This window comes from Bidens hawaiensis, unplaced genomic scaffold, assembly GCF_021521415.1.
Source record: "Bidens hawaiensis isolate Kalapana, Puna unplaced genomic scaffold, B.hawaiensis_p1.1 tig00040966_1, whole genome shotgun sequence".
Taxonomy (NCBI): domain Eukaryota; kingdom Viridiplantae; phylum Streptophyta; class Magnoliopsida; order Asterales; family Asteraceae; genus Bidens; species Bidens hawaiensis.
The window spans coordinates 57,291-75,397 of NW_027497237.1; the positions used below are offsets into that span (position 1 = coordinate 57,291).

The 18,107-nt window shown below is 33.6% G+C and overlaps 1 protein-coding gene and 1 pseudogene across 2 annotated transcripts; one reads left to right on the forward strand and one right to left on the reverse strand.

Annotated features, from left to right (window-relative positions):
- Window positions 1-7,883: 7,883 nt before the first annotated feature.
- On the forward strand, window positions 7,884-12,396 carry LOC143592515 (uncharacterized; annotated as a pseudogene). The gene is made up of 6 exons (XR_013145938.1): window positions 7,884-7,895; window positions 8,010-8,123; window positions 8,702-9,780; window positions 9,875-10,048; window positions 10,142-10,152; window positions 11,827-12,396. The product of XR_013145938.1 is annotated as an uncharacterized LOC143592515 (transcript).
- A 5,236-nt stretch (window positions 12,397-17,632) lies between these two features.
- LOC143592516 (putative histone H2A variant 1) lies at window positions 17,633-18,094 on the reverse strand (the record flags this gene model as incomplete). Its single annotated transcript, XM_077072415.1, has 1 exon — window positions 17,633-18,094. A coding segment is annotated over one exon (303 nt), but the record flags the coding sequence as incomplete, so codon positions are not given.
- Between the last annotated feature and the right edge of the window lie 13 nt (window positions 18,095-18,107).

Here is an 18,107-nt window from a genome sequence, read left to right on the forward strand (position 1 = left end):
CACTTTCAAATGTCATTTATAAACCATAAGATCTTTTTGATCAAGCAACAGTAGTGTTTCCATGTAGTAACATACATCAAATGAATCCGATAATCCATCAATCCCAAGATTATCGACGTGGTTTGAGTAGGGCTCATAAACAGCAAGTTGGCAACGATCATCATCTTCTTGATCTTGACTTTCAATTATAAGTTTACTACTCTTCCGAAATACTAGTTCCTTAATACGTGGTAACTCTCTATAAGTGAATAGCTTTGTAAACGATTTCGGATCACCATCGCCCATCATCCATACATCACAATCTAAATGTTCATCTTGTCCAACCACAACAAGCGACTCCCCTAGCTTAGACATATACACACGACCTACACCATGTGGAAGGGTTACGTGTCCAAATTCTTCGCTTGTCATATCAAATGAAATAAGCATATCCGTAAGAACACCGTCTATAGTAATCTTACCGATAGCATTCCAATAGATAACTCCATCTATAACTAAGTCATTCTGGATAAAACTATCAATTAATATATGAGGGGGAAGATTGCCATATGACCTTCTCCAAGCCCCCTGTGCTTAATGTGAACACCTCAACCTCGGGAAGGTTGCAAGTTACATCTTTTATTCCGCGGAGATGAATATATGAAATCTTGACAATCTTAGGGTCATTTGTCTCACGACATACCCCTAAACCAAAAGCATCGTGGATTGACCCTTGTTCTGTGACACTAGGGACAAAAACAGCAACCGCTTTTCTAATTGAAACGTTCCAAACAACAACCACATCAGTTCTACCGCCGCTGTCATTGCTTTCGCTGCTATACAAGCAGCGAGAAGAGCCGATTACCCTAGGACATTCAAGCTTCTTAACAAAGAGATGAGGGGTGAGGGAAACTATCTGTTTCGGGAATGTATAATCATCGACAATCGAAACATATTTATCCTCGTTATAGGCAACTTGACCGCTAAACCTTACAAGTGTATCCTGATACATTACTAGCAGATTTTGTACCTGAGTCTGTCTGTGGTGTCCGTTGTTGTAATGCTGACTGATAAAAGCAGAGCTGTCAATGATAGACTTCCATGTTTTTCTTGGATTTCAGCAGGTATGTAGTCTGACATTTTGAGTTTGAATTTTTAGTGGGGGAATATTGAAGAAAGAAATAGGCACGGTGGTGGTAGAGTTAATTTGGGGGGGGGGGGGGTGTGGTTATGTGCTTATAACTAGCATTTATATTCGATTGTGAGTGAGATTTTGTAACCCCCAAAAAATATATTACACGTTACTAAATGTACGTATGCGTGTATTAAGTGTGTGTGTGTTTTTTCAAAATTTGAATGGTGACTATCAAATATTGTATTGCCTTTTATATATTATTTAGTTTCATTGAGTCTCCTCAATCATAGCCTTTTAGTTAGTCTCCTCAATGATAGCATTTTAGTTAGGTAACTGATAGATATACTTGTATATAGGGTCAAGTTCAGATTCCCGCATTTTACCCCATCTTACTGGTGATGATTCGGAAGTTACGATTTCAATCTCTGCACTAGTGGCCGACACTTTTAATGCATTATTTTCATTATAGATTGGTCTTTTGCAAGATTTCATGTTCATACTGTTGAGCAACGCTTCCAAACAAAGAGATTTGGTCCTACCCGGAACCAGTTATTAGACCGACCCGTTACATAATAGGCTGTTTGCATCAGTCCGTCATGTTGATACTTGTGCATTCGATAATAAAATCTCGAACTCCATTCTTTCTTTTCTAAAAATCTAAATCTATTAATTTTACTTAAAAGTCTTTTAGTATATAATGAATATGTTTTCAGAATTTACTTGGAAGGTGCTAAATGATTATTAATTATAATTTGTCACAAGTTAGTTAAATGGGCATCGTGAGATACTCGAGACGAGAGTTGTACCATACTCAGCCAGTTGTTCATTTCGGCCACTCTGGTAAAGTGTACGATTCACGGATTTTGTAGGTGATTTTTTTTGGGTATGTTTTTGCATCGCGAAGATTGTATTTCATCGTAAATGATTAAATTCACAAACATTATTGTGAGAACTTATGATTCTGGGTTGAATTGAACAACATTGGACCTTTCTACAATTCTACGTGGTATTACGACTATGCATACCACCTGTTAGATAAAAATCGAGTGAGAATCACATGATATAATTGCTAAACAAACTGCAACTAGGGGTACAAACGAGCCGAACCACTCCCGACCTACTCAAGATCGGCTGGTTAAAAAGCTCGATCGAGCCGAGCTTAATCGAGCCCGATCCCGAGCTTGAGCCTAAAAGTAAGCTCGTGTAATAAACAAACCCGGGCTTCACTTATCGAGCTCGAGCCGGCTCGCGAGCTTAAATAAGCCTGTCATTTATATAATTTATTAAAATATATATTTAATAACTATTAATTAATATATATATAATGTTGTGAAAAAATAAATAACAATAACTAAATAATATATATTATTTTATAATTAAAATTACAACTAAAAAACATATATAAAAATAATTATAAATATATAAAAAATAATTAATTAATATTAAACTAGCCGAGCTCGAGCTTGAAAATCTACTCACGAATTGAGCTCGAGGTTTTAAAATAGAGCTCGAAATGAACCGAGCTCGGGCTCACTTGGTTGCACCCCTAGACTCTACAACAGAAGTTTAAGCTTTGGGCTTCCAATACAAAGCGAAATTCAAGATCATGAAAATATAAAGTGGGTTTCCAATTTGTTATGGGCCTAGTCACATAGTGATATACTGATATATAAGTTGAAGCTTAGCTCATAAACACCTCTTTGATTCTGAGGTCAACCGGTCTTTGGGTTTAAACAGCTTTGGTTCAGTCAAAGGTAGTCAAACCGGTCTTTACCCAAACCAATTATAATAGGATAATGATTGGTTCAGTTTGAAACTGCGTTTTATCCAGCTCGGCTCGATTTTTACAGGAGTATACAAATTATGGTTGTTCATGAACCAAGCTGAACCGAGCACAGGCTTGCTCATACCTGGTTTGGTTTGAAACGAGCGCATATTCATGCTTAAACTTGGTTTTATTTAAAACCTAACAGCTTGGTTTGGCTTGGGTTTCTACAATGTTTATAATTTTAATTTTATAGAACTTTAAAATTCCATTAATTCAAAACTATCAATTCCAAAATGTCTAAACTTCCAATATTAAAATGTCTAAAACTCAAGCTAACAATAAAACATACATAATAAGTTCAACAATGAAGCGTGATCAATATTTCCTCCTAACAACTGAACAAACAATTCGTGAATCAAGCGTGACAAGAACGAGCGGCTAGGGTTTTGAAGGTGTAATCGAAATATCGAATGACGTAACATGAGGAAACTTTATGGAAATGTGGAATTGTAGAAGTTTTGAACAAGCGGTTAGGTTTAAAACTGAACTTTGAAGTCAACACAAAAGAAAAAAAAAACATTAAGAAATAGTATATTTATATGTATATACATAAAAATGTATATAAATAATAGTATAAAAAACTGCCTCGAGCAAAAACGAAACAAAGCAAATCGAGCGAGGTTTTGCTCGCGCTTGGCTCGTTTTCAAATCGAACCGAAATCAAGCGAGCGTTTTTTCGAGCAATTTCCAAGCAAGTGACGAGCTAACGTCGAGCATTTTAGACAGCCCTGTTACAAATTGTGGTTCACTGGTTTGGTTTCAAACCCGTTTTAAATCAGTTTCGGTTCAGTTTACAGCTAAGGTCTTTTCCACCTATTCAGATTATCAATACCCAAATTTAAGTCCTCTGACAACAAAGAGAAATCATTTAAACTTATGAGGTGTAATGACTTTTGGTCTTTTGGTACTTGTAAATAAGGAGAAATTGAAAAGGACTTTTGTATACCCAAACATTTTTTTTGTAACTTATAACTTATATAAGTTATAAGGAGTTAAAATAAGGAATCTCAAACACCCCTTATTATGGTTATTTTCACAATGGGCCCTGGGAGAGTTAGTTGGCCTTTTCGAAATTCTTTCTAACAACTTCTTGATAAATCATAAATGTCTCCCAATCAACTCATAGTGGATGGGCTTCACATCATCTGATTTTCAGGTCAATAATAAATATAGCCCATAAATGTTCATCAAATTTTCTTTTTCCATTGTGGGTGATATGGTGGCCTTAGACTATCCACTATCGTAACCCAGACCAACCCAACCACTTATTAAAAAACTAATTTCTCTCTCTCTTCCATCTATACAACCCAATCAAATCCAATACTTTACTTACTATCACAACCCAACCTAAACCAATATTTTATTAAAAAATATGCTTCATTTTTTATTAAATTTATATCGAAATGTTCAATATCTTTTTATAAATAAAACCATGCTGTTAATTTTTTTTTAAAAGGTTAAAAGTTGTAGTTTTCATGAAAATACCAAGTTAGATATAAAAGTTTGGTTGCAAACTTGGGTTGCTGGAACAACCTAGGTTGCAACCGGTTGTGGACAAAAAAGAATTTCTAATTATTTAACTAAAATGGTTTTTTATCATTTTGTGTCACCTTGCAACCGGTTGTGACAAATGGTCACCATAGTGGATATTATGTAATACCTGCTACTTACAGGGTGCAGTCCTAGAGTAACATTCAAAACACGTAAAGATTAGATGTCTACATATAGATATAGATCATGGGTAGAGACTGAAATATGAGAAATAGTCTTTTTGTGAGTTTTATTTTTATATCTATATAATTATTAAATAAGTTAAAAGGTACTTCGTACTTGTACATGTAAAAAAAACTTTTTTCTATAAAATTCAACTATGCATTATTACTCGCGTACATAATACAAAGTGAGGTGTTAAGTTCAAATCGTTTTACGAAGATTTTAGATGGAAAAATTTGTTTAAAAAACAAAACAAAAAAAATGTAATGAGCAACTTGTTTTATAACTATTCAATTTAAGTTAATTGGAAAAAATAGTTGCTAAATAATAGGCACAATTGAATTGTGTACTTGTGTTCCATTTAGCTCACTTGGTTTTCAAATATTTAACATTTACAAAATAAAGAAAACATGACATTTAAAAAAAAAGACTTTTGTTAAGACTTGAGAACTTTGATTTTATATTATTATATCCCCCATTAAGACATTTGTCATACGTTGAAAACAAGTATTCATATCGAAAACGGCTGTCGCATCTATTGAAATTTAAAAAGTCAATAACACATGACCAAAGTTACTTTCACCTAACTTTTATCACATCATGTCACATAATAGAGTAATGGACATCAACCATGGCTCATTGAACAAGAGAGGCATCCTTGATTTCATGGCTTCCGTGCTAGTTTTATTTCTTCATAACTTAACTAAAGATCTATGATGTTAGTTTAGCGAATTAACGGTAAATAAGGTGTGAGTGAGTCGTTTCTAGTTGTAGTTCATCTAAGTTAGAACTTGACTCGTTTCGCTTAAAGATATGGATCTCAATAATTAAAGTTGAAACTCGGTTTGTGTGTAAAATTTCAAGTTCAAACTCAACTTGTTTATTTTTTATATGCAGGTATATTTATTTTATTTATTTATATTATATATTTAATTTTTATTATAATATTTATAAATAATAATATTATCATGTATTTATATAGATACTTTATTAAATAAATATATTTAAAATTGTTTCAATGATTTAATCTCTCAAGTTGAGTCAAACATGAAGCTCATGATCGAACTCGTTTATTAAATCAACTCAAAATTTAGGCTTGAGCTTATTTAAATGTGTCTTGATTCAAGCTTTTATCGAGCCGGTTTCGATTAACTAACAAGCGTCTCCACTTTGTTTGGCTCCTCTAGATAATACAAAATCGTGTATTCTAAATTTTAATGCATCAAACAAAAAGAAATTAATTTGATATATTAAAGATTTTCAGAATCATAAATAATTCAATACCCACCATACCTTCACAAGTTCACAGGCCATATATTGGGGGATATGTTACATTGACTTATGTTTTCACAATCAAAAAGCCCAAAAACGGTTTCTTTGTGAAGGAAAAAGGGGGACAAAAGGCTCAAAAAGATATGTTTTTGCTATGCTTTGGAACTTGGAAGCATGTCCAATTGCTAATTACCAAAGTTATGCAAAGTAATTACAAATCTTATTCACTAAGATATAGATTTTTTTAGTGTCTATAGATTAATAAAAAACGAATTTTAACATCATTTTGATAAACGACTTCTAAACATGTCGTATGACTTGTTAATCAATTTAACACGACTAGTTAAATGATTTGTGTCATAAACATCTTAGGTCAGTTGAACCTGTTTGAGTACGATTTTGACTTGCCATTAACAGGTCGGCCCATTAATTATTTGGACACGTTTAATTCAAACACAAACTAATCTGTCATCATGTCTAGCCATGTCATGGTCACGAACGTGTCTTAAATTGTTTGCTAAAAGTTCAATATTATGAAAGTGTTGTCTATGGCCGGTTCAACGAATGTGGAGGCCTAAATTTAAACAAGATTTTTTGGCCTTATCATGACAATTGTTAAGAAAAAAAATTGCTTATTACAAGTTTTGCACTCATAATCTATCTATACTTTATTAACTAAGCCTACCACAACATCAATACATTACTTCGAGTTTACCTTACCCATTATAATATATCTATATATAATGTTTTTTGGATTTGGATGTCTTAATTAAGTATGAGTCTTAAGAATTAAGGGTGTTGTCAATGTTAAAAGGAAGATTAAGGCTATCAATGTCTAATTGTTTTGTAAAATTATTTTATGTAAATCACCTTAATTTAATGCAAACAAGTCCACGATAGTGAAGGACGGTGGCCTTTGTCTTCCACTCCCACCACTAAGTTACAAAGCACTTCACTCCAAGTGTCCAACAACACTATACCGTACTCATATATTCGAATAAAAAAGTATGTATTTGAGTATTTCTATTATAGTTACTTGTCACATTATTAAATATCAGTTGACTCTTAATCTTTTTTGTTACATTTTTCAACTTGATTTATATAACCAAACAAAAATACTACAGTTTTATATAACCAAACATGACATACAAACTCCAAATAGTCCGAATTTGAACACCCTAAGATAAGAATAGTTTCCTCTCGTAAAATAAAAAAAAGGTTTAACTTTATAAATTAGAGGACTTACTACGATATTACATCACATTAGGGTTATAAAAAGGCATACTTATTTACTTACGGTAGGTATAGTCAAATTTATATTTCTTTTTAGTTAGACTATCAGGCATACTTCCCAGTTCACCGTTGAAATCCGATGTGACCCTTGTTGCCACCACTGGCACACCGCCCCCTCTGAGTTGAGGCTGCCCATCGTGGAAACTAACCGACACTCAAATCACTACACATTTTTTGGTTAATATACTTGATTATTTTATTGACCAACCCCATTCGAGGATATAATGGGTCTGTCACTTTTTTTTAAATCTAAATACACAGGGTTGTATATATATATTTTTTTCTTATAAACGACTTTGACTTGTGTTTGAACCGTCAAACTGATGGAATATTTACGGTTTTTGACTACTTGACAACTCAATGACTACCGAGTATTCGAAATTTAATATTTTGTTAATTCAACATTTATAATATTTTTTTTTTGTTATTAATGAACGTTTATAAATAAAACTTTAAATGTTTATGTAACATTCATTAAACACATATCAATACATATATATATATGTAACGTTTTAATTTTGTTACTATCTATTGAAATTGTTAAATGCTTGACAAACATGAGTTATGACCGACCCAACCCCACCTCTGTGTCTCCCCACAACCCATTGGTCACCCTTTAAAGTGGCCATAAAGTAAGATTTCTAGTTAAAAGCTCTAAAACTCATGAATAAAACCGTGAGTGTCAAAACTGAAAAGTATCAATTTTGAGTTATTATTATTATTATTATTATTAAGCTTCAACATACAGTAAAGTGGTGCATGAAAGCATCGGTAGTCGGAGATCGTTAGGAGAAAATGGAGAAGCAAATTGGTTGCATGTCTGGTATCCTTCAGATCTTTGATCGCGAACACATTTTGGCCGGAAAACGAATACATTCGACTAAACGCCTACCTCCTTACTCCGTAAGTCTCTGGTTGCCGTTTATTTTTACATTAATTACAATGTAAATGTAAAAATGTTATATTGTTATAGCTACAACACCACCGTCTGATTTTACAATATCAAACGTTCGTCCACAAAACACAAGAACAGCCGTTTTGACCAAAAATAAAAAATCGGACTTTAATAATTATTGGTCTGATTCGCTATTTGAACTACACTCTGGGCGACAATAGGGGTACGACTTTGAAAATTATTGGTTAGTTTGGCCATTCGACAAATATTCGGACGACCATTCTGACAATAGACAGTCAAACTTTAATTTTTTTTTATTTTCTTTTGTCAAAATAGTCATCCGACCTATCATGGCCGTCCGACTTTTATCCGGGCATGATTCCGACCATTGAATTTTTTTTTTTATCAAAACGGCCGTCTGACTTTTATCCGGACATGATTCTGACCGTTTAAACTTTTTATCAAAACGGCCATGGGCCACCCGACTTCTATCTAAACAGCTGTTTAAAACAGTGTGGGATTAGATATCAGATTATCTGTGTATAGATTATCCCATTTAACGAAAATGTAAAACCGCTTCTTACAGGCCGTCGGTGGATCACCAGAGACTGGGAATTCGGGTGAATCGCACAAGTTTCCAGTAAAGCCAGAGCCACATAAACATTCAGTTATCGTACCACCGAATGTCGATAACTCTCAATCATCACCAACGAAGATGAACGACCGGTCAAAATCATTCAAAGAAATCCATAGGCATTCACTCGACAGCAAAATAAACGTCAGCAACACAACGAATAATAACAAACACGATAGCCAACAGCGATCCCCAAGCGTCATTGCAAGACTCATGGGACTCGAACCAATGCCATCCGATAACAACAAACCTTCACAAACCGTCACAAAACCTACCCTACGGAGATCTGCTTCGGACTCTAGACTTTCCAGAGACCTAATTCACTCCAAATACATCGACAATAACAACTTCCAATTAAAACAACCTAAAAGTTTTCTCGACTCAAGTGAGTTTTATCAGCCGAATAAGCGGACGGTAACAATGCATGAGAAGATGTTGAAGATCAAAGCAATTGATGAGCAGGCAAATGATTTAACCACATTGAAGCAAATACTCGAAGTGTTGCAACTCAAAGGTCTTATTCGGTACGAAAACAGTCACCGAAACTTCGTTTATGATCGGAATTTGCATTTCAACGAGTCGGATATCGTCCTGGTGAAACCGTCGCCTTCGAAACGTGATTGTAACAGATTTCGAGGAGCGCGTAGATACGTTAGTGAGAATTCTCAGGTGAGAGTTAGAGCGGCTTCGCCTAAACGAATCGAGAGTAACTTAAAAGCTTGTAATTCGGTTAACAAAGTGACGCCTAAACGCGGATCAGTGGATCATGCATCAATCATTCGAGCTCCGAGAGGTGCGAGAAACCAGAATTTAACGGAATCGTTATCCGTTAATCCTCCTAAGCGAAAGTTTGTTACGGAGAACGAATCGTCGTCGAATTCCGAATGCATATTCGGTACGCCTTCTGCAACCAATTTAGAGGTACGCAAATGCAAATGCATATTCGCAGTAGGATCGGCTTTGCAGTTTAAAAGACTATGGTTAAAAGAAGGTGGGGACGCAGTTGTTAGCTGCTTACCTGACTTTTTGTTGTAACTGGATACTTTTGGTATAAACATATTAAAATATTATTAGTTGTCTAATTAATTAATTAGCAAATGAATGATAATTTTGATTGATTACAAGATCTAAAGGAGCGAGTTCGTTACGGAGATGTGATAAGCTGTTGACGGAGACGAAGAACGCGACTGAGTCACCGCCGAGTTCAGCGATAGTGTTACCGAGTCCGGTATCGGGTACTTGACTCGGAGTTTGACAAGGACGAGCCGTTAACTTGTTCACACCGTGTTGATTTGAAAGGTACCTAAACACAAAATCTTCATTAAGCTCACGTGATACTTGCATTTGACTAATTACAATTTACACTATCACAACAAAACTATTACCATTTAGCAAGGTTATCCGTTTTGAGCTCCTAGATATCGGCTTATTAAAAGCTTGAATTGAGTCAAGTTTAAATAAGTCGAGTTTTACTTGTCGAGCTCGAGTCAGCTTGCAAATCTAAACAAGTTTGTTCTTTATATTTTTTATGAAAAAAGTAAGTAGATAATATGTATTATGTTATATATAAAAGTTAAAAAGAATAAGTATAGATATAAGTAAATTAATTAAAAAATAATAAGTCGGATTTATGTTTAAAAAACTACTCACGAGTCGAGACGAAAACTCCTCTACCCTTCTAGTTGTGCTTAATTATCACATTCAATTAATGGTCACACTACCATTATTATGATTAATTTTTTTTTATAATAAAGGACAAGAAAAACTATAATTTGATGTTGTTAAGAGTTCTATACAAGGTGTGATTAGCCAACACTTTACTATTGGTTTAGGTAATTTTATTAGTAATTAGACATTAGCCTTTTTTGTTTATTATTCTATTTGCCATTGTGCCATACTGCATTACTGCCATTATAAGTTAGAACAATTCTAACAAATCTAGGTATGGGTATAATAATTTTATTTATTGTCACATCTGCCCTTGAGCCATCATAACAAATTCTTACATGTGTAGGGACATAGTGAATGATTAAAAGTGGTTGTGTTATTTTTTATATAGTATTATATTTCATACGTACGTTTATGTTTATACTATACAATATGCTGTTATATTATACCAGCAATCTTGTAATATAAATACAAAATAAAATGTGAATCTAAAACAAGACATCAAGTTTTAAATTTAATCCGATTTTTTGTGTGAAAATTTGTAAAACTTTAGACCAGTTAAATTACGCTAATAATGCAGTAACAATATGTAAATACGATAAAATTATGAAACTCTTATAATTATAAATGTATTTCTTTAATTTTTTTTAGTCGTAACAATAAAAGATAACCTAAATAAAGTTAAAATTTTCCTTTTTTAACTATGTCCTTTACGACACATTTGAATTTTCTAAAAAAGATATACGGTAATTATTTGGTTACATACCGTTCAAATGGCTGTCAGTAATCCAAATAAGCTTTAACAAATAATTTCCTACAAGTTCATTCTACACTCTTTAGAATTATGTGGGATGTGGGATCCATAGGTGTTAAACAATGACATCCCTTTTGGCATTTAGATTTTCTCATTTTTGAGTATTTAATGTGGTCAAACTTTTGTTTATTAGACAAACATAGTTAATGGTATTAAAGGTTTTGTAAAGGATATTAAATAAGCCTTCATTACGGATTGGCAAACCCAATACTAACTTAAAATTTGGGTCAGACATACAACAGACCACGACTCTTGTTTTGTCACCTGTCACGATAATAACTTGTTTAACCTACGAATTTTTAACTTGCTATATCATATATTTGCATCAAAAGCATAATAAAACTTTGTAGAACAATGACTTTTGAGTCATTTCTCTTTAAACTTTATAAAAGTATATAGATGAACATGTTTAGTTATTAGTTAACCCGAATTGAAACTGTTTAGACTAAATTCAAACTCGTGTTACTAAAGTTCACACTCATATGGGTGTGAACGAGATAAGTTGAGTCTAGCCGAGCCTGAGCATGACTCGTTTAACTGAAAAGAGCTTCAACTCGGCTTGTGAGTAGTTTTTCAGACACGATCTTAACTTTAGCTTGACTTGTTATTATGTATATATGTTTATGATGCACTCGAATCACTATCTTCAACAGAACACGAAGAATTCACATCAGACGATGTGGATTTCATTTACATATCAAAGATCATTCGAGCCGCACAACACCTTCAAGAAGATCCCAACGTCTTCTTATCGCTCGAGAAACAACTCTACAACACTGAAAAACACCTCAAACGTCTCTAAACGCCAACGAAAGCTCATTTTCGACGTAGTTCTTGATATCATCAACAGAAATGTAAAATTGCCACCCTGGAAGCAAGTGATTGACGATTCTCGAACATTACTTAAACATGTTTGGTTTGAGTTTCAAAAGATTCGAGAAGGTAAACGCTGGTGATGGTGTATTGGAATTGGTTAGTGGTGTTATAGAGAAAGACTTAGTTGAAATCTATGATTGGAGAGATTATCCAATTGAGACGTCGGAATTAGTACTAGATATCGAACGAATGATCTTCAAAGATTTGGTTAGTGAAGTGATACAGAGAAATGATCGAAATATCTGGCGAGTTTAGGTTCTTGAAGGCTCGAAGGAAGCTAGTCTTTTAGAAGGTTGAGGAAATGAGTGTGACATTAGAATATTTAACTAGATTTTGATGGTGTTTTATCTCCTATAATTTTGTGTTTTCTGGTTAGTTTAGTTAAGCAAGTAGTTATATGTAATGGTTGAATGTGATTGATCATTGATGCTAATATGAGTGGGTTCTAACTTATGAGTTAATATATTTTTTTTAAAGTAGTGTTATTTTCAAACGATGGATCACAAAGGCTTTTTCCACTAGAAATAGCATTGGTTGTTGAATATGTAGGAGTGTAAGAGGTGTTGTCTTTCTTAAACTATGTGTTATGGTTTGTTAGTTAAAGTGTCACGTCGTTATCACGCAAGTAATGGAGTATTAACTAACCAATCCAAAAATAAGTGTGATGGAGGGGGTTAATATAATCATTTGTTTTTTCCTTGCTAGCCAATGAAATTTAATCAAACCCCCACCCCCCTTCAACGGATCTCTTTTTCTTTGGAGCGGCATTACTTTGCCACTTTGGCGTGGGGGTGATTAGCGTCGGATTTAATGTGTTGTTGTGGTGTTTGGCGCCCATCTTGCCTGTGTGGCATGTGTGTGACGCCCAAACATCCACCATAACACGTGTCTGGTAACTTATATTTATGACGTATTACCGATAGAATTACTAGCGGTACCCACCTTCACTTATGGATTTTCAACATACTTATCTGTTTCTTAAAATCTTTTGTTTTATAATGTGTTGTTGCGGTATACCTGTAAAGGTGAGAAACTGAAAATGATATTTGAGGGGCATAATTACAAAATGGATATTATCAAGGGGGTGTGGAGATAGCTATCATAAATCCCGGGGGGGGGTGGGGACAGGTGGCGTGTGACATTTGAAATGATTTTGGGTAATTCCAAAAGTTAAATGAAATAGATGTGTGCTGAGTAAATCCTCAATGTGTGTGTGTTTTTAAAAAAATACTTTTAGGCCAAGATATCATCATATCATGGATCTTCTTGACTTCATACAAAATTCATCTTTTCTGGTAAATCAATTATAAAAATTGGTAATATATAAAACAGCAGAAAAATTTGATCAGATTGATTATTCTTACTACTTGGTAGGTATTGTGAAGATTCATGTAAGATGCGATATTCAAGAAATCTAGGCATAAGAAACATTCGATATACGGCGATATTTTGTATTTTGTGTATCAATTGGTGCTAGAAGAGTGCCTGCGCGATGCAGCGGGAAACTGGAAACACATACTTTGATAATCATGTAACAAATGTTTGGGTGTTCATTATTTCGTTTAAAACTGTGAGATCATTCATCTGCTTGGTTTCATGGTTGAAACCGGAGGTGGTCGTACATATTGAAATGTTGATTATTTACTTATTTAGTATTAGATATAATATATATTAGATATCGTTAAACTATAGTTAACCACAGTTTTATTTAATATGAGCAAACTCGTCTATTACAACTTTAATTTATCCAAATTTCCAGTGATTTTTTTATAATTTTTGTTCTTGTTAGTATTTCGCATTTTATTTATTCTAATAAGGTTTATTATTTATATGACCAAAGTTATCTTTGTTCATAGTATGATTCTCTTAATAATGTATTAGTTGATGATTAATTTGAAGTGAATGTATATTCATATTAATAATTCTTGTTTTAAATTTTAAACTCAATTTTTTTTATCAAAGTACAAACTAAATCATAACCTAACCGTTGGTAATTTTTCGGTTTAGTTGGGTTGTATTTAGAAACAGTTTAGTTTTGGTTTTTGACGACCAAAAAAACGTGTAAAGTTGACTCATTGTTTAATTAAAAAACTATCAAAAGCAAACCGGACACACTTTTGCATAACTTTTTTTACTTCGAAAACTATAACAATATGATACTCAAATTAAAGATAATAAAATGTTCGTTTTTATGATGACATTTATTTTAAAAAATATTAACATATAAAAAAGTTATGACCGTTTAAAAACCGTGGGGGTAGTTGGGTTAAAAATGAAAATAAAATAATATATATGTAAAAGACCAAGGACCAATGGTGTAATTTTAAGGGATGAAACTTGTAATTATTTTGAATACATTGCAAATACACGTAAGATTTGATGTTACAATGACATTTATGCCCTTAGTAATGTTGTACCTCATGCATATCTTGTTGTAAATTACTTAAACAAAGCGTCTTAATTTGTTAATTTGCCTATCATGGTATATTATATATAGTATAGATATAGATAGTAATAGGTTTCTCACTACATATAGTCTTATGAAAAATGTTTTAGCAAAACAATCAATAAAAAAAAAAAAACCACATATCCCAACAATTGGTTTCTCACTCTGTTATGAAATAGTTTATTTATGTGTACAAAAATTTCATAATGACTTTAATAATTTCTATTGACTCAAAATTCTTTAGTGGGATGACTGAAACCACTGGTCCTTTGATTTGTCTTTGTGACAGACTTAACAAGGAGAATAAAATGTGGGTAACATGTAATGTTGGGAAAAGTATTGTGGAATGGGACTTCATTATAATAATGTTATATAATACACCTTTCAAAAAAGAAATAATGTTTGCTAGTGAAATGTGTAATTGTTTTTATTTCTTTTTTTGTGGCTCCTTCATTATCTACTTTGTGAAATTAATTTAGAACAAGTTCTCACTATAAGTTATAAGGCTAACTTTGTTTCTGGAGACCAAAATCAAGATTGACACTTTGTTGGTCCGGGTCGAATTGGTAATTTGAATGTGATGGCCGTATTATTTGTGTTAACAGACAATCTTAACTCAAACACACTTAGCATCGTGTAACTCGGACACGACTCATAGTTCTCAAGCAGGTGGACTGGTCAAAATAACTCAATAAGTTGTTGGGATGTAATCAGGTTGTAAACATATTATAAATTTGTTAATGAGTTAAGCTTATAAATTAGATTTTTATTTTCAAAGTTATATATTAAATGACCCGACACCATATTTATCAAACATGGTAGATAAATCAACTCGGATCGCACCAAAATTTGATTAATTTCATATAAGACGTGTTAGATCGGGAATTACACTTATAACCAAAACCTGTTCATCACAATGTTGGGCTTCATAAAAGACATAATAACCCCCTAAAACTTGTTCTTTACCTAATTTAGCAATATACAATTAGACAAATTAAAAAATTTGATTACTATTCATATAAGACGTGTTAGATGGGGAATTAGTGAATTACACTTGTAAGATATAACCAAAAAAAACTATACATCACAATGTTGAGCTTTATATGGGCACAACAAGCCCCTTAAAACTTGTTCTTTACCTAATTTTGCTCAATACCAGGGCAAGGTGGTTGACGGATTCTGGCTCAACATCTCCTTAGGGCTGGATTTTTAAAATAAAAATAATTATATATATTTTTATGAAAAACAATATGTATATTTAATGTTTAAACTCAATCATACGACAGCTAGCTTAGTTTAGTGGCAAATGAGTTTGGCTCCCAATTTAAAGTTTGTGGATTATAGTTTCACTTGAGACATGTTTAGTCTATTTTTATATAAAAGGTTTTTTGCACAACCCAAGTCTTAACGAAGCAAACGTATTTAAAAATTAAATTGTTTAAATCCAACAAAAAACCTGTTTTATTTAAGTCCTAATTTTTTTCACCTTCGACCTAAAAAATTTTAACAAGTCTCGAAGACGGCTCTGCTCAATACAATTTAGAAAATTAATTCTTGTGGAATAGTTAATTACAGAAATAGAAATATTAAAAGTAGAAAGGCATTGGTTTGGTTTTGGGTGCCAACTTTTGACCATATAAAGCCATAGGAGATGTGATAGTACTCTGCATGCTCACATGCCACTCTCAATGCAATGAGAGTTGTACCTTTCTACTGTTTCAACTTTCAATCTTGAAACTTGAAAGTACAGTGTAAGTCCAACTCAAGATCTCTATGTACTCACTTATTCCACCTATATGTTATCACTTATCAATTTAGTATTTACTTATATGTTTCAAAATTTACAAAGTGTCAGCTTAAATCCAATAGCAGAAGACAAATGACAAAAAAATGGTTAGGGTCTCGTGAAAATATGTTTCCCTGAAAATGTACTACGTGTCTATACTCGTCTTTCTATCAAGGTACAACAACGATAGTAGCATTCGAATACTCGTATAGCCTGAGTTGCACATTATAGTTGTATAATGTGTTGCCAGAATTTATATTATTAGGTTCTTTGTTTTCTTGGTATTAGAACTGAAGTCGAAACTCAGTTTTGTAGCTATATTGAAAGACATGAAGTCATTTAAACTCTGTTGAATGAAATTTAAACTTCAATAAGCGATTGAAATTAGATTTATAGATCGGTGGTGAAACTTGGACGAAAATACCAATGTAACCGGTCTCAATACGTATTTATGAACCAGGGTAGTCGAGCTCAAAACTTTCGGACGAAAACGGGTCAATTTACACTAGGTATAAAATTTGTTGGAGGAAAACGCATACATTTACACTACTAAGCAAGAAAACAAGGGTGACCAGAACCAATGCCACAATACAAACTTCATTCTTGGTGTAATAGAGGGTGCATTCACAGTCATTTTGCAACTTCTAATGAGGCGCAATGCAATATAGTTCAGTAACAGTGAAAAACAGAGGTGCACAAAAAACCCGGAAAAAAAAAAACCGGAACCAGTTTTTTATTAGCCGGATTTTTAACGCCCGATCCTACCCGTAGGGTACAAATAGGGTATGAATTTTGGTACTAAAACCCGAACCGGGGCCGATTTGTACCCAGTAATACCCGAAAACCCGAACCGATTCCATACCGATTTGTACTCTAAAAGTACCGAAAAAATACTCCAAAAAAGTGCAATTTCTGAAAAAATTCAATCTACCCGAAAATAGGGTATTCAAATACCAGGTTTAGAATACTTGGTTATATACCCAACCTGAAGCATAAGGTTTGGTTTTTAAAAACAATACCCAAACCCGACCCGGGTACTATCATGTTCTAGTACCCGGTCATACCCAAACCCGATTCCATACCCAGAACCAGGTATTTTAAAAACTCAATTTATGCACCTCTACTGAAAACTGGGTAGCAAATGGGCTATAGTGGGCCAGACTAAAGTAAATTTGTTGAAACCACCACAGCCCTCAAGGCCCATTTTACTTTAGGTGTCAAAAAACAACATTTTTATATTTTCAGAAAGCTTTAACCAAAAAACATTATTGGGCTTTTAAGACGCTTTTAAGACAAATTCAGATAATCTGCAGTAAAACAACTGATCACATCACTAAAAGCCATTCAATCCTAAAATCTCTCACATAACAAAAGATCCAAACTATACCACAATCCCATCACAGAAACAATAAGAACAAGTCAAACACAACACACAAACGAACAAAAAACAACTCATTCTTTGGTGGTTTTGTTGATGAGAGACTTGTGAATGTGAGGAATAACACCACCACCAGCAATGGTACCTTTGATGAGTGTGTCGAGTTCTTCATCTCCACGAATAGCCAACTGCAAATGCCTCGGTGTGATTCTTTTCACCTTCAGATCCTTGCTGGCATTTCCAGCTAGTTCAAGCACTTCGGCGGTTAAGTATTCCAGAATTGCGGCTGAGTACACGGCTGCTGTGGCACCTACTCGGCCATGAGCTGAAGTTCTTGACTTCAGATGGCGGTGAATCCTTCCGACTGGGAACTGAATCAAACATAAAAGA